We start from the raw sequence: 23,306 nt of genomic DNA on the forward strand, positions 1-23,306 counted from the left end.
AAATATATATTTCTTCTTCCACATGGGTGTGTGTCCCTCAGCGTCACTCGGAACAGCTAGTCCGCCAGGACCCTTTCCAAAGATTACGTGTAAATCATTGACCATAGCAGGTACGTGATTGATAACCCACAAGTGTAGGGGATCAGTTGTAGCCTCTTTCGATAAATAAGAGTGTCGAACCCAACGAGGAGCTAAAGGTAGAACAAATATTCCCTCAAGTTCTATCACCACCGATACAACTCTACGCACGCTTGACGTTCGCTTTACCTAGAACAAGTATGAAGCTAGAAGTACTTTGTAGGTGTGATAGGATAGGTTTGCAAGATAATAAAGAGCACCTAAACAAAAAGTAGGGGTAGTTTAGATAAAGAAACAATAAAGTAAATATAGCGAGTGTGGGAAAAGTGGTGGTAGGAGTTTGTGGAGTTGTCCCTAAGCAATTGACTACGTTACTAGACCGATAATCACTATTGCAATTTTATTTGAGGGAGAGGCATAAGCTAACATACTTTCTCTACTTGGATCATATGCACTTATGATTGGAACTCTAGCAAGCATCCGCAACTACTAAAGATTCATTGAGGTAAACCCAACCATAGCATTAAAGTATCAAGTCCCCTTTATCCCATACGCAAACAACCTACTTACTCGGGTCTGTGCTTCTGTCACTCACGCCACCCACCATAAGCAAATCGTAAACATATTGCAAACCCTATAGCGGGAATCCCTCATGCTTGCGCGACACGGAGAGCACCATAGGGCAGCACCAATAATAAAACATGCAACTCAAATCAATCATAGCAATTCATCAATCACCGATAGGACAACGAAAGTCTACTCAGACATCATAGGATGGCAACACATCATTGGAAAATAATATGAAGCATAAAGCACCATGTTCAAGTAGAGGGTACAATGGGTTGCGGGAGAGTGGACCGCTGTAGATAGAAGGGGGAAGGTGATGGAGATGTTGGTGAAGATGGCGGAGGTGTTGGTATAGATCGCGGTGATGATGATGGCCCCCGGCGGCGTTCCGGCGCCACCGGAAGCAAGGGGGAGAGAGCCCCCCTTCTTCTTCTTCTTCCTTGACGTTCTCCCTAGATGGGAGAAGGGTTTCCCCTCTGGTCCTTGGCTCCCATGGCATGGGAGGGGCGAGAGCCCCTCCGAGATTGGATCTATCTCTCTGTTTCTGCGTTTCCTGATTCTGCCCCTTCACCATTTCCTCACCATTTCTTTTATATCCGGAGATCCGTAACTCCGATTGGGGTGAATCTTTCGCCCGGATCTTTCTCATAAAATTAGCTTTCTTGCGGCAAAAGAAGAGCGTCAACCGCCTTACGGGGGGCCCAGGAGAGTCCAGGGCGCGCCTGCCTCCCTGGGGCGCGCCCCCTATCTCCTGGCCCCCTCGGGCACCGTCTCGCGTTGATTTTACTTCCCAAAAATCACAAATATTCCAAAATAATTCTCTGTCCGTTTTTATCCTGTTTGGACTCCGTTTGATATGGGGTTTCTGCGAAACATAAAACATGCAACAAACAGGAACTGACACTGGGCACTGGATCAATATGTTAGTCCCAAAAATAGTATAAAAAGTTGCCAAAAGTATATGAAAGTTGAAGAATATTGGCATGGAACAATCAAAAATTATAGATACGATGGAGACGTATCAGTGATCACCGGTACGCATGGCGGGGTTCTTCCGGTGATCTGCCTTGCCTTTGAAATGCTTGCCTTTCTTTCGACATTGATGGTTGGTCGGAAGAAATCAACGATGGCCCAGATACACATTCTTCATGTATTTGTCCAGATATATACTATCGGTGTCAAGTAAACAGTGCGTGCATGTGTGGTATCCCTTGTTTGTCTGTCCTGAAAGGTTACTGAGAGCGGGCCAATCATTGATGTTACAAACAGCAATGCGTGCAGGTTAAATTCCTCCTGTCTGTGCTCATCCCATGCACGTACACTGTTTCCATTCCACAACTGTAAAAGTTCTTCAACTAATGGCCTTAGGTACACATCAATGTCGTTGCCGGGTTGCTTAGGGCCTTGGATGAGAATTGTCATCATAATGAACTTCCGCTTCATGCACATCCAAGGAGGAAGGTTATACATACATAGAGTCACGGGCCAAGTGTTGTGATTGCTGCTCTGCTCCCCGAAAGGATTAATGCCATCCGCGCTTAAAGCAAACCATATGTTCCTTGGGTCACCTGCAAACTCAACCCAGTACTTTCTCTCGATTTTTCTACACTATGACCCGTCAGCGGGTGCTCTCAACTTCCCGTCTTTCTTACGGTCCTCACAGTGCCATCGCATCAACTTGGCATGCTTTTTGTTTCTGAACAGTCGTTTCAACCGTGGTATTATAGGAGCATACCACATCACCTTGGCAGGAACCCTCTTCCTGCGGGGCTCGCCGTTAACATCACCAGGGTCACCTCGTCTGATCTTATACCGCAATGCACCGCATACCGGGCATGCGTTCAAATCCTTGTACGCACCGCGGTAGAGGATGCAGTCATTAGGGCATGCATGTATGTTCTGCACCTCCAATCCTAGAGGGCATACGACCTTCTTTGCTGCGTACGTACTGTCGGGCAATTCGTTATCCTTTGGAAGCTTATTCTTCAATATTTTCAGTAGCTTCTCAAATCCTTTGTCAGGCACAACATTCTCTGCCTTTCACTGCAACAATTCCAGTACGGTACTGAGCTTTGTGTTGCCATCTTCGCAATTGGGGTACAACCCTTTTTTGTGATCCTCTAACATGCGATCGAACTTCAGCTTCTCCTTTTGACTTTCGCATTGCGTCCTTGCATCGACAATGACCCGGTGGAGATCATCATCATCGGGCGCATCGTCTGGTTCCTCTTGATCTTCAGCAGCTTCGCCCGTTGCAGCATCATCGTGCACATCATCTGGTTCCTCTTGATGTTCAGCAGCATCACCGTATTCAGGGGGCACATAGTTGTCATCGTACTCTTCTTCTTCGCCGCCTTCCATCATAACCCCTATTTCTCCGTGCCTCGTCCAAATATTATAGTGTGGCATGAAACCCTTGTAAAGCAGGTGGGTGTGAAGGATTTTCCGGTTAGAGTAAGACTTTGTATTCCCACATTTAGGGCATGGACAACACATAAAACCATTCTGCTTGTTTGCCTCAACCACTTCGAGAAAATCATGCACGCCCTTAATGTACTCGGAGGTGTGTCTGTCACCGTACATCCATTGCCGATTCATCTGCGTGCATTATATATAATTATGTGTGTCAAAAGTAAGAAAATTAGACAAGTATCTATGTAAAGTAAGAATTTTTTTATTTCAGAAAGAAGATAAGATCAAGAGGCTCACCACGGTGGTGCCGGCGACGAGATCGGCGCGGGCGATCGACGGCGGTGAAGACAGGGACGGGGCCTGACGGACCGCTAATATGAACCTAGACAAATCTTGGGAAAAATGAAGCTCGGAGGTTGAGCTTCGAGAGGAGAAAGCTTAACTAGCGTGGCTCGGGCATTTCATCGAACACCTAATGTGCATGGGAGGTGAGCTAGAGCACCCAATGCCCCCCCCCCTCGCCGGCCAGCAAAAAAACAGAGCACTGTGGAGTGCTCTGCTGCGGTGATGGGGTATATATAGGTAACTCATTTTCCCGGTTCGTGGTATAAACCGGGACTAAAGCCCAGCTTCCTGTCCCGGTTCGAGCCAAGAACTGGTACCAATGGTTGAGGGCCAGGAGCGAGGACCATTGGTCCCGGTTCGTGCCTAGAACCGGGACAAACGGGTCGAAATGAACTGGGACCAATGCCCACGAGGCCCCGGCCGGCCCCCTGGGCTCACGAACCGGGACAAATTCCCCTATGGGTCCCAGTTCGTGAGTGAACCGGGACTAATGGGCTGGCCAGGCCCGAACGAAAGGCCCTGTTTTCTACTAGTGCATGTGGAAGATGGCGGCGACGACACATGTGTGAGTGCATCAGACCAGTTTATGCGCCAGACTGGTATGTGGCTCGGATGGGGCTTCTGGCATTTGATGATAGGCTTAGGTGAGTGGTCTGGATATTTGGCCCAGCGAAATACAAATCCTGGAAGTCAGTGGCTGCAACTTTTGTGGAATTCATAGCATGTACAATCATTTCTTACAAACCTAATCTCGACGCCCTACACATGAGACTTGTCTTCCAGTTCAAATGCACTGTCACCGTCATCGTCTCATCGCAGAAGAACTCGCGCAGCTCCAGCTTTATCAACCCATCAGCTCTTTTTTGAGCCCTGAGACAACATCTTACTGTGTATCTTGCCGCGGATGCATGTCTAGCCAGCAGAAAACAAGCTTGGTTGAGCAATCTCGGAGAACCTAGAGATGAATTACATAGGGGTTAGGATCTGTAATGAAGATGCAGGAAAACCATCTAGCATCGCTCAAATAACAAGGTTTGCTGATGACCTGCTACTTTCATGGCTACTTTTTAGATAGCGCGCTCCTCTGCTCGTTCAGTCTCCTCGGCACCTCCTCCATCGGCTACTCTAAAGTCTTCTATTTCACTTATTGTATAGCCATGTGTGGCTAAAATATAAGATGTATTCATCTTTTCCGCAAGTCAAACATTTCTACTTACCTACGTAGGTTTTAAGAACACTCACCTCATGTACCGCTAGTGGAATTTCCATGTAGAGGCGCCAGTAATGAACATCGCGCGCAAGATCCCCGGTGTGATGGCTGGCGATCCCTTGACGCGCAGGTCGATGGGACCTGCGCAGCGCTCAAGGCCCGACAGGGAGGACAGCCGCGGGCAGTCGATGATGCTCACCTCTCTCAGCCGAGGGAAAGACAGTTTCGGCATGGAGGTCACGGTGAGGTTGCGGGCCTTCAAGGACAGCCGTGGCGGTGCCGAAAGCAGCTGGTCCTCTGTTAACTTGCCGCAGATCCGGAGGCCCCCATTCAAGCTTGAGCAGGCCTTCCAAGAATTTAGTTTTTTTTAAACGATCTTCTATAATTTTCCATTCTTTGTTAGTGAGCTTTCGATGATGAACGGGTATCACAGAGATTCCTGATTGTGCTCGGAAGACCGAGGTACCGGACATGTTTCAGCTTGTGGGATAGTTCCTGGCAGATGTGTCAGGTCTGTTGCTGTCAGGTCCAGTACTCTCACACCCTTGAAAAGGTTGAGTATACCTTTGAAGACACACTTTTGAAGGATTTGGTCGATCGTCAGATGAATGTCGTGCCACGATCAACACTTTCATGTAAACAAATTTGAAGTTTGAGCCCAAGAGCATTGTTCTGCCTCTGTTCAATGTAAGTGAAGCTCTTAAATAAAGGAAGTAAAGTGCGTCTCCTGATCACAGAGTGGTAGTATTGATATTCGAGAGCATGATCGGTGTGATGGCTGGCGATCCCTTGACGCGCAGGTCGATGGGACCTGCGCAGCGCTCAAGGCCCGACAGGGAGGACAGCCGCGGGCAGTCGATGATGCTCACCTCTCTCAGCCGAGGGAAAGATAGTTTCGGCATGGAGGTCACGGTGAGGTTGCAGGCCTTCAAGGACAGCCGTGGCGGTGCCGACAGCAGCTGGTCCTCTGTTAACTTGCCACAGATCCGGAGGCCCCCATTCAAGCCTGAGCAGGCCTTCCAAGAATTTTTTTTTTAAAACGATCTTCTATAATTTTCCATTCTTTGTTAGTGAGCTTTCGATGATGAACGGGTATCACAGAGATTCCTGATTGTGCTCGGAAGACCGAGGTACCGGACATGTTTCAGCTTGTGGGATAGTTCCTGGCAGATGTGTCAGGTCTGTTGCTGTCAGGTCCAGTACTCTCACACCCTTGAAAAGGTTGAGTATACCTTTGAAGACACACTTTTGAAGGATTTGGTCGATCGTCAGATGAATGTCGTGCCACGATCAACACTTTCATGTAAACAAATTTGAAGTTTGAGCCCAAGAGCATTGTTCTGCCTCTGTTCAATGTAAGTGAAGCTCTTAAATAAAGGAAGTAAAGTGCGTCTCCTGATCACAGAATGGTAGTATTGATATTCGAGAGCATGATCGGTGTGATGGTTGGCGATCCCTTGACGCGCAGGTCGATGGGACCTGCGCAGCGCTCAAGGCCCGACAGGGAGGACAGCCGCGGGCAGTCGATGATGCTCACCTCTCTCAGCCGAGGGAAAGACAGTTTCGGCATGGAGGTCACGGTGAGGTTGCAGGCCTTCAAGGACAGCCGTGGCGGTGCCGAAAGCAGCCGGTCCTCTGTTAACTTGCCACAGATCCGGAGGCCCCCATTCAAGCTTGAGCAGGCCTTCCAAGAATTTAGTTTTTTTTTAAAACGATCTTCTATAATTTTCCATTCTTTGTTAGTGAGCTTTCGATGATGAATGGGTATCACAGAGATTCCTGATTGTGCTCGGAAGACCGAGGTACCGGACATGTTTCAGCTTGTGGGATAGTTCCTGGCAGATGTGTCAGGTCTGTTGCTGTCAGGTCCAGTACTCTCACACCCTTGAAAAGGTTGAGTATACCTTTGAAGACACACTTTTGAAGGATTTGGTCGATCGTCAGATGAATGTCGTGCCACGATCAACACTTTCATGTAAACAAATTTGAAGTTTGAGCCCAAGAGCATTGTTCTGCCTCTGTTCCATGTAAGTGAAGCTCTTAAATAAAGGAAGTAAAGTGTGTCTCCTGATCACAGAATGGTAGTATTGATATTCGAGAGCATGATCGGTGTGATGGTTGGCGATCCCTTGACGCGCAGGTCGATGGGACCTGCGCAGCGCTCAAGGCCCGACAGGGAGGACAGCCGCGGGCAGTCGATGATGCTCACCTCTCTCAGCCGAGGGAAAGAGAGTTTCGGCATGGAGGTCACGGTGAGGTTGCAGGCCTTCAAGGACAGCCGTGGCGGTGCCGAAAGCAGCCGGTCCTCTGTTAACTTGCCACAGATCCGGAGGCCCCCATTCAAGCTTGAGCAGGCCTTCCAAGAATTTAGTTTTTTTTTAAAACGATCTTCTATAATTTTCCATTCTTTGTTAGTGAGCTTTCGATGATGAATGGGTATCACAGAGATTCCTGATTGTGCTCGGAAGACCGAGGTACCGGACATGTTTCAGCTTGTGGGATAGTTCCTGGCAGATGTGTCAGGTCTGTTGCTGTCAGGTCCAGTACTCTCACACCCTTGAAAAGGTTGAGTATACCTTTGAAGACACACTTTTGAAGGATTTGGTCGATCGTCAGATGAATGTCGTGCCACGATCAACACTTTCATGTAAACAAATTTGAAGTTTGAGCCCAAGAGCATTGTTCTGCCTCTGTTCCATGTAAGTGAAGCTCTTAAATAAAGGAAGTAAAGTGCGTCTCCTGATCACAGAATGGTAGTATTGATATTCGAGAGCATGATCGGTGTGATGGTTGGCGATCCCTTGACGCGCAGGTCGATGGGACCTGCGCAGCGCTCAAGGCCCGACAGGGAGGACAGCCGCGGGCAGTCGATGATGCTCACCTCCCTCAGCCAAGGGAACGACAGTTCCGGCATGGAGGTCACGGTGAGGTTGCAGGCCTTCAAGGACAGCCGTGGCGGTGCCGAAAGCAGCTGGTCCTCTGTTAACTTGCCGCAGATCCGGAGGCCCCCATTCAAGCTTGAGCAGGCCTTCCAAGAATTTAGTTTTTTTTAAAACGATCTTCTATAATTTTCCATTCTTTGTTAGTGAGCTTTCGATGATGAACGGGTATCACAGAGATTCCTGATTGTGCTCGGAAGACCGAGGTACCGGACATGTTTCAGCTTGTGGGATAGTTCTTGGCAGATGTGTCAGGTCTGTTGCTGTCAGGTCCAGTACTCTCACACCCTTGAAAAGGTTGAGTATACCTTTGAAGACACACTTTTGAAGGATTTGGTCGATCGTCAGATGAATGTCGTGCCACGATCAACACTTTCATGTAAACAAATTTGAAGTTTGAGCCCAAGAGCATTGTTCTGCCTCTGTTCCATGTAAGTGAAGCTCTTAAATAAAGGAAGTAAAGTGCGTCTCCTGATCACAGAATGGTAGTATTGATATTCGAGAGCATGATCGGTGTGATGGCTGGCGATCCCTTGACGCACAGGTCGATGGGACCTGCGCAACGCTCAAGGCCCGACAGGGAGGACAGCCGCGGGCAGTCGATGATGCTCACCTCCCTCAGCCAAGGGAACGACAGTTCCGGCATGGAGGTCACGGTGAGGTTGCAGGCCTTCAAGGACAGCCGTGGCGGTGCCGAAAGCAGCTGGTCCTCTGTTAACTTGCCGCAGATCCGGAGGCGCCCATTCAAGCTTGAGCAGGCCTTCCAAGAATTTAGTTTTTTCTAAAACGATCTTCTATAATTTTCCATTCTTTGTTAGTGAGCTTTCGATGATGAACGGGTATCACAGAGATTCCTGATTGTGCTCGGAAGACCGAGGTACCGGACATGTTTCAGCTTGTGGGATAGTTCTTGGCAGATGTGTCAGGTCTGTTGCTGTCAGGTCCAGTACTCTCACACCCTTGAAAAGGTTGAGTATACCTTTGAAGACACACTTTTGAAGGATTTGGTCGATCGTCAGATGAATGTCGTGCCACGATCAACACTTTCATGTAAACAAATTTGAAGTTTGAGCCCAAGAGCATTGTTCTGCCTCTGTTCCATGTAAGTGAAGCTCTTAAATAAAGGAAGTAAAGTGCGTCTCCTGATCACAGAATGGTAGTATTGATATTCGAGAGCATGATCGGTGTGATGGTTGGCGATCCCTTGACGCGCAGGTCGATGGGACCTGCGCAGCGCTCAAGGCCCGACAGGGAGGACAGCCGTGGGCAGTCGATGATGCTCACCTCCCTCAGCCAAGGGAACGACAGTTCCGGCATGTCACTCCAAGCCATCAGTCTTGGCATGTCATGCAGCACCACCTTCTTCAGCACCGGGAACGTGCAAACGCGGCAGAAGCCGCCGTCGATCCTCTCGACGCAGGCCAGCTCCCTGACATCCAGAAGCTCCAGGCAGGGGAGGCCGCCGACGTCAGGCAGGGCATGCAGCCCACTGCAGTTCCTGAGGTATAGGCGCACCAGCTTCTCCATCATCACGCCCAGCCAGCTTGGCGGGGTCGCACCAGGGTACCTCGTGATGCGCAGTTCATGGAGGTCGCGGTGAGGCTGCAGGCCTTCGAGGACGGCCGTCGCGGTGTGAAAAGCAGCTGGTCCTCGGTTAACTTGCCGCAGATCTGGTGGCGCCCATTCAAGCCTTAGCACCTTGACCGCACTTTTGTTCTCGAGTCGAGCCTTCATGGCTTCCTCCTTGCTGTCGACTGCATCGAGGCCCTTTATACTCAGCGTCTCTCCCAGAGAGTTCATCCCTGCCAACTCTGACACGGCATGCCCTTCTTTCACTGACGCCGTGATGGCCTTGAACTCGATGGACCCTTGCAGTTTAGCCATCCTCCCAATGCCGCTGATGTTGGCGATGGACTCCATGTCGATGTCGAGGTGTCGCATGTTGACAAGTCTATTCATATGTTTTGGAAACCTCTGAGGCCGACAGGTATTCCGCTTCTTCCCCCCATTGTCGCTGACGCTGAAGGTCTGGAGAAACAATAACCCGGTGACCTCATCACAGATATTCCTCATGCTGCTCGGAAGACCAAGGTACCGGACATGTTTCAGCTGACCGATAGTTCCTGGCAGATGCATTAAGCCTGTCGCTGTCAGATCCAGTACTCTCACGCCCTTGAACATTTTAAGTATACCTCTATCAAAAGTCGTCCAATCATTAGCATAACCATCTTCATTCTTTAGGACAAGCAGGGTCCGCATATTGTTGAGCACCAAACTAGGACATGTCTTGAGCTGGTCAACGCAGTTGCTGGTGACAGACAAGTGGCGAACTGTCACAGGGATGCTTCTTATTGGTGTGCTATGGCGTCTGGAGATGCTGATGCAGTTCTTGGTGGAGGCCATGCGTATCATCCAATGGATCTGCTCATGGATCACATAAGTCATCCCTATTCCTACTCAGGGTGGACACGGTCCAGGCCGGTCCGGTCCCTGACCGAGCCGTCACTTGGACCGGCCGCCGGCGGACCGAGCCGGACCGGACCGACCAGTCTGGCGGTCCTGTTTCTAGGGACCGGACCGGCGGCGGCAAAGCCCGGGCTATCCACATCTTGGTTAACTTCTCAGGCTTGAACCTCCAGTTGTATGGGAATATGCTGCAGAACTCGAAGCAACGCTGCAGGTGCGGTGGCAGATGGCGATACGTGAACAAATGTCCCTCTAATACGCTGCCCAGATGATGTTCAATGTTGTGTAAGATGTTGCACATCTTGTCACTTGTGGCTTGTTTCCTCAACTCGTGACCGATCTCTACGGCTGCCAATGTAGACCCCTTCAGCTTGGGCACCTGTTTGTTTAGCAGCTCCTGGATACCATTAGTCCTAAGCTCTGCAATGTCGTCGAGCAGAAGTGTGATCTCCTTGGGTTTGATCCCATCTAAGATGATGCTTGCATCTGCTCTGAACGTTGCCGAGCAAATCTTGGCTCGAGTAGTCAACACGACTCTACTTCCATCTTCGGCGAAGCCCATAAACGAGTCCAGAGCCACCAATGCATGCTTCCTATGCACCTCGCTGGTCGCCAACTCATGGTTCCATACATCGTCGAGCACCAGAAGGCACCTCTTTGACGCCAGGAGCTGCTTGAGTTCACTCTGGAGCTGCTTGACTTCCATCTCACCGACCGCTTTGTGACCAACAACATACTTCCAGATCTCTTTCAGGAGGTCGTATTCGGTGTTCTTGCGGTAGGCATGCACCCATATGCAAAGGTCAAACTTGCCTTTGGCGCCCCGAAATACCTGGCGAGCAAGCTCTGTCTTCCCCATCCCGGCATAGCCGATGATGGCGATAATCCGATGCATCTTGTTGTCCGCCTTGCTGCCATCCGGCTGCTTCTGCAACATGGAGGCCAGCTGGGCATACTCGTCCTGATACCCGAAGAAGCTCCTGTCGTCCCTCACCGGGTTCGGGCCGGTTTCGGGTCGTGGCAAGATGGAAGGAACTGCACCGTGTTGGAGTTCCCTCACCCTGTCCCGAGTCTCGCCTACACTCTTGAGCACTTTCACCAGCTGACCCGATAGCTGGACTTTTTTGCTGCCCAGATGCTTCAAATTGTAATTACCAGTTAACTGTACGTCATTGATCTCCAGCTGAAATAAGTCCAGGATCTCCTCAACCTCATGAATGTCGTTTTTGAGCTGCCATAGTTGGTCGAGCTTGGCTTGGTTGTTGACGATGGCCGTGCTGGCTGGGCCTAGGAGGCGCTTGATGTCCTTCAGAGCTTGCACCAGTTTCGCCAGCTTCTCCCTGCTTCCCCGGTATAGCATGCAATTGGTGGCTGCACAGTCCTGTGCAACCTTCATAAGCTCGGTGATGTGAGGCGACAAGAACCACCCCATCACCGAGACTGTCATAAGCTTATTCTTTTCTTCAATAAAGTGCATAAGCTTATTCTGGAAGACTGAATGCTGATTTTCTGGTGGACCATACTCTTCCTCAACAATATCTCCTCTTTTTAAGCTGGCGTCACTATGATGCTTGCCAATGGTGTCTGCTTGGCACCCGCTGTTGACCCAATTTTTCCAGCAATCTTCTGGACGTTTGACAGGTGCTCAATGCCCACAAGCAAAGGACCATACTGCTCTTCCTCAACAATATCTCCCCTTTTTAAGCTGATCTTACCATGATGCTTGCAAATGGCGTCCTTGAATGCAGACTCCGCAGCTTCCATGTCCTTTTCCTCGGCACCGGCAGTTGATCCAATTATTCCAAAAATCTCCTTGACGGTTGACAGGTGTTCAATGCCCACAAGCAATCGACCATACCATTCTCCTCTATGAGCATTGAAACCTAGCTTAACCATCCGAAGCTTGGGCATTGCTCCTTCCTTAAAGGCCAGGTGGTGTAATACACCACACCTGAACTCAAAATATTCGAGAGCGGCGAATGCTCCTGTTGCAAAGATGATTTGTTCTGTAGTTCGTTGCTTGACGTACAACGACAAAACAGTGAGGGATGGCAATCCTTGCAGGTTACCGGTGTCATCCATTAGCAGTTCTCTGACCACAACTTTCAGAATGCAGAGTTTGGTAAGCCATCCGGTCCACTTGGGGATTCTACAAATGGGCGGCAACAACTCGATTGTCTTCACTGAATCCGGAGGACTGTTCGACTCATCCAACAAAATGGCAGCACTAGGAGGATTCAGGGAGACATTAGTGAGAGTACCAGTAACATCAGGTAGTTCAGTCCCACCTCCGAGACGGAGATGCAACAAGCTCCGAAGATGAACAATATCCAATGGAATAGCTGATACCCTTGCATTTATTTCAAGTGTTTCCAGGTGTTTCAGACCTTGCATCTGACGTGGAAGATGTACAATGTCGTTGCATATGACCTGCAAATACCTCAACAGAAGCAATTCACAAATAACCACGAGGTCTACACCTGTGCTTGGTTGTTGATCACTCCAAATATGAAGGTTCAGAAATCGAAGAAGCTTAAACTCCAAGATAGAAATGGGAAAGCAGCCCATCAGTCCAATAAAAGTAAGAGACCGAATCTGTGACAGCCCAGTACTTGCTGGTGTAGTTGCGAATGTTGCACTGCCAAACTGGAGAGACAAACGACTAGCCTTGTTAGAAAACCGTACTGTCCTTTGCGAATAATCTACCACAGTGATAAAATTATCTTCTATGGACTTTGATGTGATAAGATCATGTACCATGTGATGCACTGCATAGTACAATACCTTGTTGCTATACCCTACGTCTATATGTTGGATCAGGCCCATATCGACAAGCTTATCAAAATAGCTCCCAGCAACTATCATTTTCTCTTTCTCTGTTGGTGCACAAACAAACCCTTCAGCCACCCATTGCTTCATTATATCTTCCTTCAAGATTATATAGTTCTCTGGGTATATACTAAGATACAATAGACATGTCTCAAGGCAACTGGGAAGACTATTGTAGCAAAAATTCAGCACTTGTTTCAGTATCTCCTCAGAAGCTGTATTTGCTGGCAAATTGCGTTGCATTTGCTCCCAGCTCTCCGCTGTGTTTGCTTCCGCATGGCTTGGTAGGACACTGGATATGCTAATAATTGCCTGCGGTAAACCAGCACATCTTGTCAGGATATCATCTGAGAGTTCATCTAACTGGCGCGAGTGCCGTTCTGCCGAGCCAAATACTGCACTGGTGAACAATTCTTTTGACTGACTGTCACTGAGGGGTTCCAACTTAAACATGTACTCGGATTGATAACTGCAGCATGCTAGAGCAACATCCTCAACTTCTGTTGTTGTTATTATCCTGCTTCCGTGATTGCCCTCCAGGAAAGCACAGGAAGCAACATCCCACACTGATGTATGCCATAGGTCGTCGATTATAATAAAATACCTGTTAAAATTTTTTGTATAGGATAATTAAACTTATGTGGAACACAGTAAATATTCTCAACACACTTAGACCAAGTGGATAAGTATATAGGCTAAACACAAATGGATAAGTGTCACATAAGAGTTTATCAATAAAGTAACTAAGTACAAAAGGAAAAAATATGCATATATAGAGAAATCAAAACATGCTTGTGCCACTGGGGTGACACAAAAGTGATAGACGCACTGCTGCAGAACGGTGCCAACCTATGTCATGGCTGCTCAGCTCAGAGAGGCCAGGAGATTTGGTGTTTCCTTTTTCATTTGGGACATTTTTGACTCGCTATTTTTCCTTGAGGGAATGTTCACAATGTAGGATGCTGCTGCCGGATTCCCCAACAAAGAAGCATGACCAGTCCACACACACAAACCCAAGCAAGTTAGTACACCCCCCGTCCAAAAAAAACTTGTCTCAAGCTTATTCCTCAAATGGATGTATCTAGCACTAACTTAGTGCTAGATACATTCATCTGACGGACAAGCTTTTTTCGGGCGGAGGGAGTACTAACGATGTCTAGATGGCAATGCCCAAAGGGCTAGGGAATTGCATATCACGAACAACATACGCGACCAAGTCCACAAATCATTAACCTACTCGTTACAGACCTCAAAAGCAACTAGAAAAGGGACTCTTACTCAAGTGGTCATTTTGCCGAACACATCCAGTGCATAGAGCTGAAGTAGGAATGCTAATTCTGTACTCATCACCGCCGAAAGAGCGGTGCAACAGTGGAAGGAATTCCGTCGTTGTTTTCCGTCGTTGTTTTCGTCCACCATCATCTCGGTGCAATCGGGGAAGGGGCAGTAGGATCTCCGCGCGCCAAAGGAACATGGACTCCGCGGTGCAGCGCGCCGCCGCTTGTACACATCGCTTGGAAGTGCAGTGCGACAGAGAGCTTTCCGGAGCACGATGCGTCCAGGCATCGCACGTTGGTGGCGCCGCCGGGCTTGACCTTGGAGCGGCTGTGGTCTGCTCGGCACGCTCGGCACAAGACACGCGCGCGACCTACGAACTACTTTTATGTACCCTCCTAAATTTAACCATCGGGTAGGTGACGGGAGTTTGCATGAGATACTTTATTAGGACTCTGAATCTCTGATAAATGACACACGTGTGGGTTGAAGAAGGTCAGGCCACACGCTCTTCTAACCGCCCACTGTGACACGACAGCCTTTTTGTTTTCTTCCACACATGTACGCAAATAGAGACGGAGAGATTCCCATCTCTTTCATTATCCCAAGTGTAAGGGTACCCGCTCCCCCCATCGCATCGCCCCTGGTAGGGCGACTCCCCTAGCTCCGCCGCCACCCCCCTTTCCCCTCCCTCCCTCCCTTGCCGCCGCCTGAGGCCGCCGCCGGGCAAGCCCGGGGCACCGCCGAAGAAGGTGGCGGCGGGGCCCTGGCTGCCATGCCTCTTCTGCGGGGGGCCACGATCTCCGGGGCGGCAGCCCTGGTCGGAGAGGCGTCACCGCGGTGGCGCGGGCGTGGGCCGGCGATCCTGGCCGTGTGGACGGCGGGTGAACCGGAGGACGAGTGCCTTGGTGATGCGGCCGCTGTTGCTGTCAGCAGCGCCAGATCTGGCAGCCCCTGCCTCCCCTGTTCGACAAGCTCCGCCCCGGCCGGATCCGGCCTGCCTCTTTGCGAGCCGCAGGATCTAGCGTCGTTGGGGTAAGGGAGGCGCGGATTCGAAGACCGGGAGAAATCCCAAACCGGCCTCGCCGGTTTTGGCGGCAGCGACGCTCGAGGGCGCCGTTCCCCTCCATGGAGGCGCCGTTCAGGTCAGATCCGCCGTCCCCCTTTCCCTCTAGCCTCCTAGGTGAAAACCACAACTCTGTTGGGCGGCGGCGGTGCCCTTGGCGTCGCGTCCTTCCTGAAGGCGCCGTTTTTGGGAGCTAGGTGGGCTTTGGGCTTCTCGGTGATGTGGTGGGTGTGCAGCAGCCGCGGTAGCTGGTGTCCTAAGTCTGCGGCGAGATCCTCAGCGGCTCCTTGCATTCCGGAGCTCTCATGGCAGAGGAGGTGTGCCTTGCCTTCCAGCGCGAGAGGGGAGCGGGTTCCCCTCCAGTGGCTAATCTCAGTGTCCCGTGAGAGCTAAAGCTCCACAGTCAAGGCCTTAGGTTCTCAATGGCTTCCTGGGTCACTTGCTACTGCTCTTCTCCGTCTGTTCCGGCATCTCTTTCTCCTTCGTGTCCAGTACGTGGGTTTTGGTGGTGCTCTGCTACAGGTGAGCACCCCGTGGCTAGTCGGGTGAGCTCGGTTCCTCTCCAGTGTTGCTGCCTGCCGGTGTCCTTCCTCCCAGGTTCTAGGGTGAACTTCTACACTGTCAATGGTTCGGCGCCTTCGAGCCAGGCGAGGAGGCAGGGGCTTTCTTTGGCAGTGGAGCTGGGAGGACATGGCATGTCAGGGCCGCTGGTGATTGGGCGATGGCATGCCCTTCCTCGCCGTCGGAAGTGCTGCTCCTGTGCTGACATTATCCTTCCCTGGTGACCTGTACGCGATTGAGGACCTTCACATCTCCGAGCTGCGTGTCTCCATGTATGATCATTTTTAGCTTGGTGTGTGTGAGGCTTGTGAGCTGCTTTCCAGCGCCTTTGTACCTTGTCGTTTTTATGTTTTCTTGTGTTGGTTTCGAGTGTGTAATCCTGGCCGGTTGATGGCTTTGTTAATTCACAGTTGGGCTCTTCTTCTTGAGCCTTCGTTCTAAAAAAAAGGGACGGAGACAGATGATGCCAGCGGTAATCTTTTTAGTTTTTCAAACGTTAAAATGTTTTATCTCTTAAATGACAAATCTAATTGAAAATGCGCTTCCACCATTAAAACGGTCACGACGAGGACTTCAAAACTACATCCCATATCAATATGTTTCGACGATATTTTTTGGCGGTCAAAAGTTGCCATGTCTATTGCACATAAATTGCCATGGTGTTTATACTGAAATTGTCATGATATGTTTCAACTACTTTTTCTTCTATGTTTAAACTAATTTTTGACATGTTATAAATAAATAAATTACGAAAGTAAACTTGACATGATGAATTACTCAAATTTTTCATGATCCATGAAATAATTGTGATATGGTTCATAATTAAAAAGAAATTTGTCATTAATTACTTTAAAAATGCATGGTCGATGACTCAAATTTTCCATGAACCAGAAAATAAAATTTCCATGGTGAATTATTTAAATTTTTCATGATACATGCACTCAAATTTGCCATGGTTCATACAAAAATTAATTTTCATGGTCAAACACGCTAGAATTACCATGTTCAAAATACTAAAATTGCCATGACCTATAAACTAAAATGCCATGATCCATGAATTAAATTTGTCATAGTTAATTACTAAAAGTTGTCATGGTCAATTATAAAATTTGCCCTGAAAAATAGTTGAAATACAAGTGTTGCTTTAAATCTCGAAGGAAAACATAGATTAAACATATCATGACAACTTTGATGTAAACACTATGGCAACTTCAGTGTAACATCATGACAAATTTTGGCCCAAAAAGAATCATCAAAACATATCAATATGAGATCTATTTTTGAAAATCTCGTCGAGACGGATTTAATGATGAAATGGATTTTTAATTAAGAGATACTCCCTCCATTCCATAATGTAGTGCCTATAGATTTTTACAAAAGTCAAACATTACACACTTTGACCATATTTATAGAGAAAAATAGGCACATCTAGAATACCAAGTGCACATCATTGGATACATAATGAGTTATATTTTCAGATTGTACATGTTTGGTATTGTAGATGTAGACAATTTTCTCTATATACTTGGTCAAAGTTCACAAGGTTTGACTTTCAGAAAAATCTATAGGCACTACATTGTGGAATGGAGGGAGTATAACAATTTTAAGTCCGAAAAAGGCAAAACGATTCCGCTGATGTCATCTGTTTGATGTGGCAAAATGGATGCTAATGGGGGCGTTTGGACCATGTTACTTCATGCCACATATGTGGCACTTATCATTTGGGATAGTTTATATAGGGATTAAAAAAGATCTCCTACTTGTTGTTTGCTTTGGGGTGTTTAGAGTAGTGTTGCTGTTGGTCAGTTACCTTGTATCTGCTTTGGGTGTGTGTGATGTCGGGTGGTTAGAATCTTGTATGTCGATCGTTGCTTTATGGTGGAGCTAAATTCATTTTCGGTAAAAAAATCTCCTAAAATTTATTTTATGAGTTGACCATAAAATTTGATGGAAGTTATTCGAAGCTACTTTTGTCAGTTTCCGTAAACTTCTTCCCATAAATCTGGTTTATTTTTAATGCCCTGGGACCCGTCAGTAAGTGACACGTATGACGGCCGTCGGCTAGGGGCGGCATGGCGAAGAGCGTAGGATGACCTACAATGAGAGGCAGTGCAAGCAACAGCGTTCCATCACGTTGCGACGGCGGTGGCGGTGTTCTGGTGAGGTTCTTGCGGGGCAAGTGGTAAAGTTTCAGGCGGTTACTAGGCCGCCAAAACGTTACCAGTAAACCTACAGGAACAAAGGTCCAATTTTAAGGTTCCATCTAAAATTGTGGTCATGTTATATGAATTGATGGAGAGACTTTTTTGCCCTAACTGTCGGCGGTTATTTAGAGATAAGGGAGTTGTTCGAGATGCTGACATGGGAAGCAGATTTTTACTCTCATTCCCTTGTTTGATATGAGATGGGACTTAGGCTGGGATGAAACTCTGCCTAAAAATTAACAGGTAACCGAGAAGAAATCAATGGGAATTAGCTCTCTCAACTTTCATTCCCTTTTTGAATTAAATTCTCATCCGCTCTAATAAATCGGACGAATTTTATTCTCCCCACCCCTCAACTTCCGTTCCATATCTCCGATTCTCACAAATCAAACATGTTGTAAATGCTGAAAATGCAGTTGTACTTTTTAGAACAATCCAGCACACACCGTTCGCGACCACATGATGAATCATCACATGGTTCAGACATAGAAACAACAAATAAGAACTACTCCATCCCTTCCGCTTTATACAATTCAATTCAACAATCAGACCAACCAAGATAGATAATGAGTGGTCAAATAATTTTTGTAGTTTACAGAAGTACTCAATTAATACATTTTTTCTTCAAAAAGTATGTTCACCAATGCATCAATTGCTTGTAAATCGGAAGGGAGGGAGTATATCTAGTCTAACCATGATTGAAACCGTCACCACCTGGGACATATGCATTAAACGGGTAGAAGCATGCGATGAGGCGATGCATGTGTGAGCTAGACCTGTTCATACCCCGGGCCAGGCAGGGTTCTGGGCCATGCTTGGCAAAGCCGAAAGTGAAAATCCCAAGCCCGAGCCCGGCCTCACCCGGCCTGAAACTCAAAAACAGTGTTCTTTTTAATTAAAATAATCATATTTGATATATTATATTTATATATCATACCTATATTTGAAATTAAATATCTATATGTGGTCATTTTGGGCTTTTTCTAGGCTTTCAGGCCGAGCTTCAGGCGAGAAAGTGGAGCCCGCGCCAGGCCGAATGTCTAGGTCTAATGTGAGCCAACATGAAAAGTTAGGTCCGTTGCCCAGGAGCATTAAATATGGTGATGTTTTCTTCAAAATATCATAACTTTTTAACCGAGTGTAGTAATTATGATCCATTTTCACCCGTAGGTTTCTCATGATAAACTCTTTGAAAGTAGATATCCTATGAATATGTTTGGACGAAAATTTTTCTCTGCAACTTTAGTGATCCGAACTAAAACTTTAGTGCTTCGGAAACCAATTGTAGTGCCACATATGCGAACTTGCTCTTAGGAGAAAAAGCTGCACATCGACTGCTAGGTAATTGTTTATGAGAGCAGAAGAAGTGGCACATCTCACTAGAAGAGTAGTTGGGACGGGGTGTTGGTAGCGGAAGCTGCACATACGCGGATATGACAGAAAGTTGCATTATCAACCGCAAGGCAATTGCTTCATGCATGACAATGAATGAGATCATCTAAGATATTAACCTATGATACTATGTACTGCGAGTAGTATCTTATGCATGATACTGGTATATGATACTTCCCACTGAGAGCAGTCTAAACTACAAACAAATTATATTGGTTGCCCTCAAGTTTGTGTGTTTTATGTCTGTTATGTGTATTCACCATTAGCCCTCGTCAATGTGTAGGTTGTTACCTCTGTATTATATAACCAAGTTTGCAATGGAGCAACTGTTACAAATACTTATTATTATTACTCCGTCTGATCCAAATTAGTTGTTGCTCGAACGGATGTATCTAGCACTAAAATACATTTAGAGACATCCATTTTAGCGACAGGTGATATGGATCAGTGGGTGTGTTTTATATCAAGTTGGTGTTGCAAATACAACTTCTCTGTTTTAGCTTTTCAGCATTCTGACTTGTTCTTGTCCATGGGTCAAGAAATTACAGAACACCGAGAAACATAAATAATGCAAGGATCTATTTTAGATATTCAAAATATTTTCTAGAAGATTAGTTTTGGAACTACATTCAATATGCTTCTCCATTTGAATACAAATTCCAGTTCAACACAAATGGTAGGTAGTTGAGTTTCCAACTCAACATATTCCAATTTTTTTAGGGAGTAGGTGATGAATACACAAGATACCGCGTCACTGACGTTGGGCCTAATGAGAGAGGAAATGCTTATGCATTGGTTTTTATTGTGTATTCTAGACCCACCTTCTCTGTATTAACTCTTGTATTTTGATTGCAAGGTAATCATTCACTTAGTATTAAGTACAAATCCCAAAGGGTAGAACTATGAATTCACCCTGTCCTGAAAATTTGTGATTTTTGTTTTGTATGACCTAAAAACAAGTGGTTCATATAATCGCCGCACGCACAAGAAATGGAGCAAACGTGAGCTCTCTATAATTTCCATAGTGTGAAACGTAGGCGAGCATATTTAGATGTAATAAATTGACTACTCCTTCCGTTCAGAAATATAAAATGCTCTAATTTATTTTTCTAGATCAGATGTATGTAGACTCATTTTAGTATGTTTGTTCATTTATTTCAGTCCGTATATAATCCATATTAAAATATTTTATAATTCGGCACAGAGGTGATATTTGTATCGATCCAAGAAAATCTGTACCTTTTATTCTGTAGATGTTGTGTGAGGTCGTGAATGAGGTGGTGCACCTCGCTGGCGTCGGGTGGTTGGTCCGGACGAACTTGCGCGAGTATGCTTCTGAGGACCCTCCTCATGTCAGGTTTCTTGGCCGTCCGCACAAAAGCCCGGCAGCGGAAGTGGTCCCCGAGCTTGTGCTCACGCCATAGCTGTTTGGCAAGCGTGGTCTTCCCGATTCCTCCTACGCCGACAACGGATAGCACCTTGAGCTGCTCATCCCCGTCGGCCAGAGTGTTGCAGATCGTCTCGAAGGCGCCGCCCTCGCCATCAAGGCCGACGACCAGATCTGTCTTCCGGCCGGCGTCCACCATTGGAATCGTAGCGATGTTCATACGGCTGGGGACGCTCTCGAGGTTGTACCTGTCGTACCGTCCATTGGTGTCCTTGGCTCGAGCCTTGAATCCTGACATCTTGTGGATCCATTCTGCGTCGGTGTCGACAAAGTTGTCCATGTCATAGGATAGTTCGCGTACATCCTTCATCCAGATCCTCGCTGTTACTGGGGGATCCCGTGCCTTGGAGAGCGCCAGCAGCCGCGACCTGAGCTTCCTGATCTCATCCTTGTGCTCTGTATCCTGGAGCGCGTCCAGCTTTCCCGAAATGGAACCCATGGCACCACGGGATGCACTAATCGGAGGCAGCTCCATGCTGTTCTCTCTGCAAAAAGAGAAAGAAGAGAGCGAGCACCAGATTAGCAAGAACGCCACACCCCTGGCCGTCGGAGGGAGGAAACACAAAAAAAACCGCACCCGTGGCCGTCGGGCTTCTTCTCTTCCATCTCTTCTGTCGCTGCCGAGCTCGATCTGTAGTTCACAACCAGCGACACGAACCCTCGAGCTCGATCGAAGCACGATCCTCTGCATAAGGAACCGCACGGATTGATAGGTAAGGAATTCACAGAACGAGCCAGAAAATGTAGAATTAATCACCGTTCACAAACAGGATATGGTTTTGATAAGAGGACACGCTTACCTTCGTTCGAGGAGATAGTGGGAGAGACACAGCAAACAGTTAGATAGCAGATGTGGAGGGGAAGCGGAATGAAGACATGTACACGGAACAGGCAGACGAGCTGCTCACAGTTGTGTACTGCGGACTAGTATATCACAAATGGAGCTACAATAATGCATTAATGCTACACCTACGGACCTAACTGACATGGAAATCTAGGGACTAATCTTTTTCTTTGATTTCAACTACTCTAAAAATGGTTATAGTAGGGAGTACCATATACTAGTATCATACATATCAGACTGCCTACATCGGGAGTAACTTCGCAGTAACATAAGGTTCAACTAGCAAATTTGCTTATATGACAATGATTTAATGAGAAGAGAGATGATTGAGTAACATAGCTAGTTATACTCACACTATAAGTAGCATCACACATATCAAGATAAGATAAGCCTACAAGCTAATGAATAAAGTGTAGCATGATGCCACACATATGTTACTCCCATTATAGAGGTAGTAACATATGCATGTTACTAGTGTAAATTACTTCATACTATGCATAGTCCAATACTAGTGTATGATACTACATCCGTAGTGCATAGTATCATATATTAGTATCACATGTGGTCTCATTTATTGCCATGTATAACACATAGTAGTATATAATTTATTATGAAACCGTATCATAATATGATATTCAACTGTCCCTTTCTTCATTTAATTATACGCCATCTCATCAAAAGTGTCTAGTTGGCACACATTATGTAAGCTATGATATTCCCATTACGAGTAGCTTGATGTGAGAAGATAATTTAGAGGACAAGATTTTGTTGACCCAGGAAGAAAGGTGCTAGGCGCACATACAGACCTATACCAAAACACAATTTATCATCTACAACTCATCAAATGAAGGAAGCTTAGGAAGAAAAGGTTAAGCACCTATTCCCTCCATCCTCGAATAAGCGGTCATTTAGCACTTCAAATTTATCCATAAAAGAGTGTATTTATATCTCCCCAATACATTTTTTAGTAGGAAAAATGCTTCTCTCTCGTCACGTGGGAATCAAGTCCAATAATATTTAACACGTGATCTTCTCATTTTTTACATGCACTTTAGCTCAGTGGCGGTGAGGGAATTAAAGAGGAGGCTCCACCAATGCGAGCACCGGCCCGAACCATCTCCATCTCCACCATGGGCGCCGCCATCATCGTCATCACCATCATTGGCGCCGCCATGCCTTCTTCCTTCACCGGCTCGATGCCGACTTGTAACTTGACCCTCTTCTCTATATGTACCATTAACTTGTTTGAGTAGTAGTAGTTCTCGGGGATATAGTTGAACCATATATGATTCTTGATGTGATCCAATATTACCTGTTCATGATTCGAGTTAGTAGCCTTCGCGAATGTCGAAAGGAGTTCTCACCCACATTTCTGTTTTGTTGCCGTGAAATATATTACTATCGTCGTGAGGGTTGAGTATTGAGGTAATTCGAGGTGACAGTAAATGTTGGAAATATGCCCTAGAGGCAATAATAAATGGTTATTATTATATTTCTTTGTTCATGATAATAGTCTATTATTCATGCTATAATTGTATTGTCCGGAAATCATAATACATGTGTGAATACATAGACCACAACCTGTCCCTAGTAAGCCTCTAGTTGACTAGCTCGTTGATCAACAGATAGTCATGGTTTCCTGGCTATGGACATTGGATGTCATTGATAACG

At 46.9% G+C, this 23,306-nt stretch overlaps 2 protein-coding genes and 1 pseudogene across 2 annotated transcripts; 1 reads left to right on the forward strand and 2 right to left on the reverse strand.

Moving 5' to 3' along the window:
• The window catches only part of LOC109766046 (vacuolar protein sorting-associated protein 60.1-like), a 111,758-nt pseudogene that overhangs the window by 25,950 nt on the left and 62,502 nt on the right, over nucleotides 1-23,306 (forward strand).
• Nucleotides 9,977-11,449, reverse strand: LOC109748291 (disease resistance protein RGA2-like). Its single transcript, XM_020307331.1, has one exon. It carries the CDS (start codon nucleotides 11,447-11,449, stop codon nucleotides 9,977-9,979), a length of 1,473 nt encoding a protein of 490 aa, XP_020162920.1.
• On the reverse strand, nucleotides 11,566-21,275 carry LOC109748296 (disease resistance protein RGA5-like). The gene is made up of 4 exons (XM_020307335.1): nucleotides 20,584-21,275; nucleotides 12,407-13,450; nucleotides 12,306-12,332; nucleotides 11,566-12,166 (listed from the first exon to the last, which is right to left on the reverse strand). The coding sequence occupies exons 1-4, from the start codon at nucleotides 21,264-21,266 to the stop codon at nucleotides 11,566-11,568; spliced, it is 2,355 nt and encodes a 784-aa protein (XP_020162924.1). The 5' UTR covers nucleotides 21,267-21,275.

The sequence above is a fragment of the Aegilops tauschii genome, chromosome 1 (assembly GCF_002575655.3).
Source record: "Aegilops tauschii subsp. strangulata cultivar AL8/78 chromosome 1, Aet v6.0, whole genome shotgun sequence".
NCBI lineage: Eukaryota > Viridiplantae > Streptophyta > Magnoliopsida > Poales > Poaceae > Aegilops > Aegilops tauschii.

Excerpts from the sequence above, each read along its gene's own strand:
- LOC109748291 (XM_020307331.1), bottom strand. The coding sequence starts at position 11,449 with ATGGGGTGGTTCTTGTCGCCTCACATCACCGAGCTTATGAAGGTTGCA.
- LOC109748296 (XM_020307335.1), bottom strand. The coding sequence starts at position 21,266 with ATGGAGCTGCCTCCGATTAGTGCATCCCGTGGTGCCATGGGTTCCATT. Across the intron at positions 13,451-20,583 it reads CAACATCTACAGAATAAAAG|GTATTTTATTATAATCGACG; the intron begins GTACAGATTTTC and ends AAATTTTAACAG. Across the intron at positions 12,333-12,406 it reads CATCTTCCACGTCAGATGCA|GGAGCTTGTTGCATCTCCGT; the intron begins AGGTCTGAAACA and ends TTGTTCATCTTC.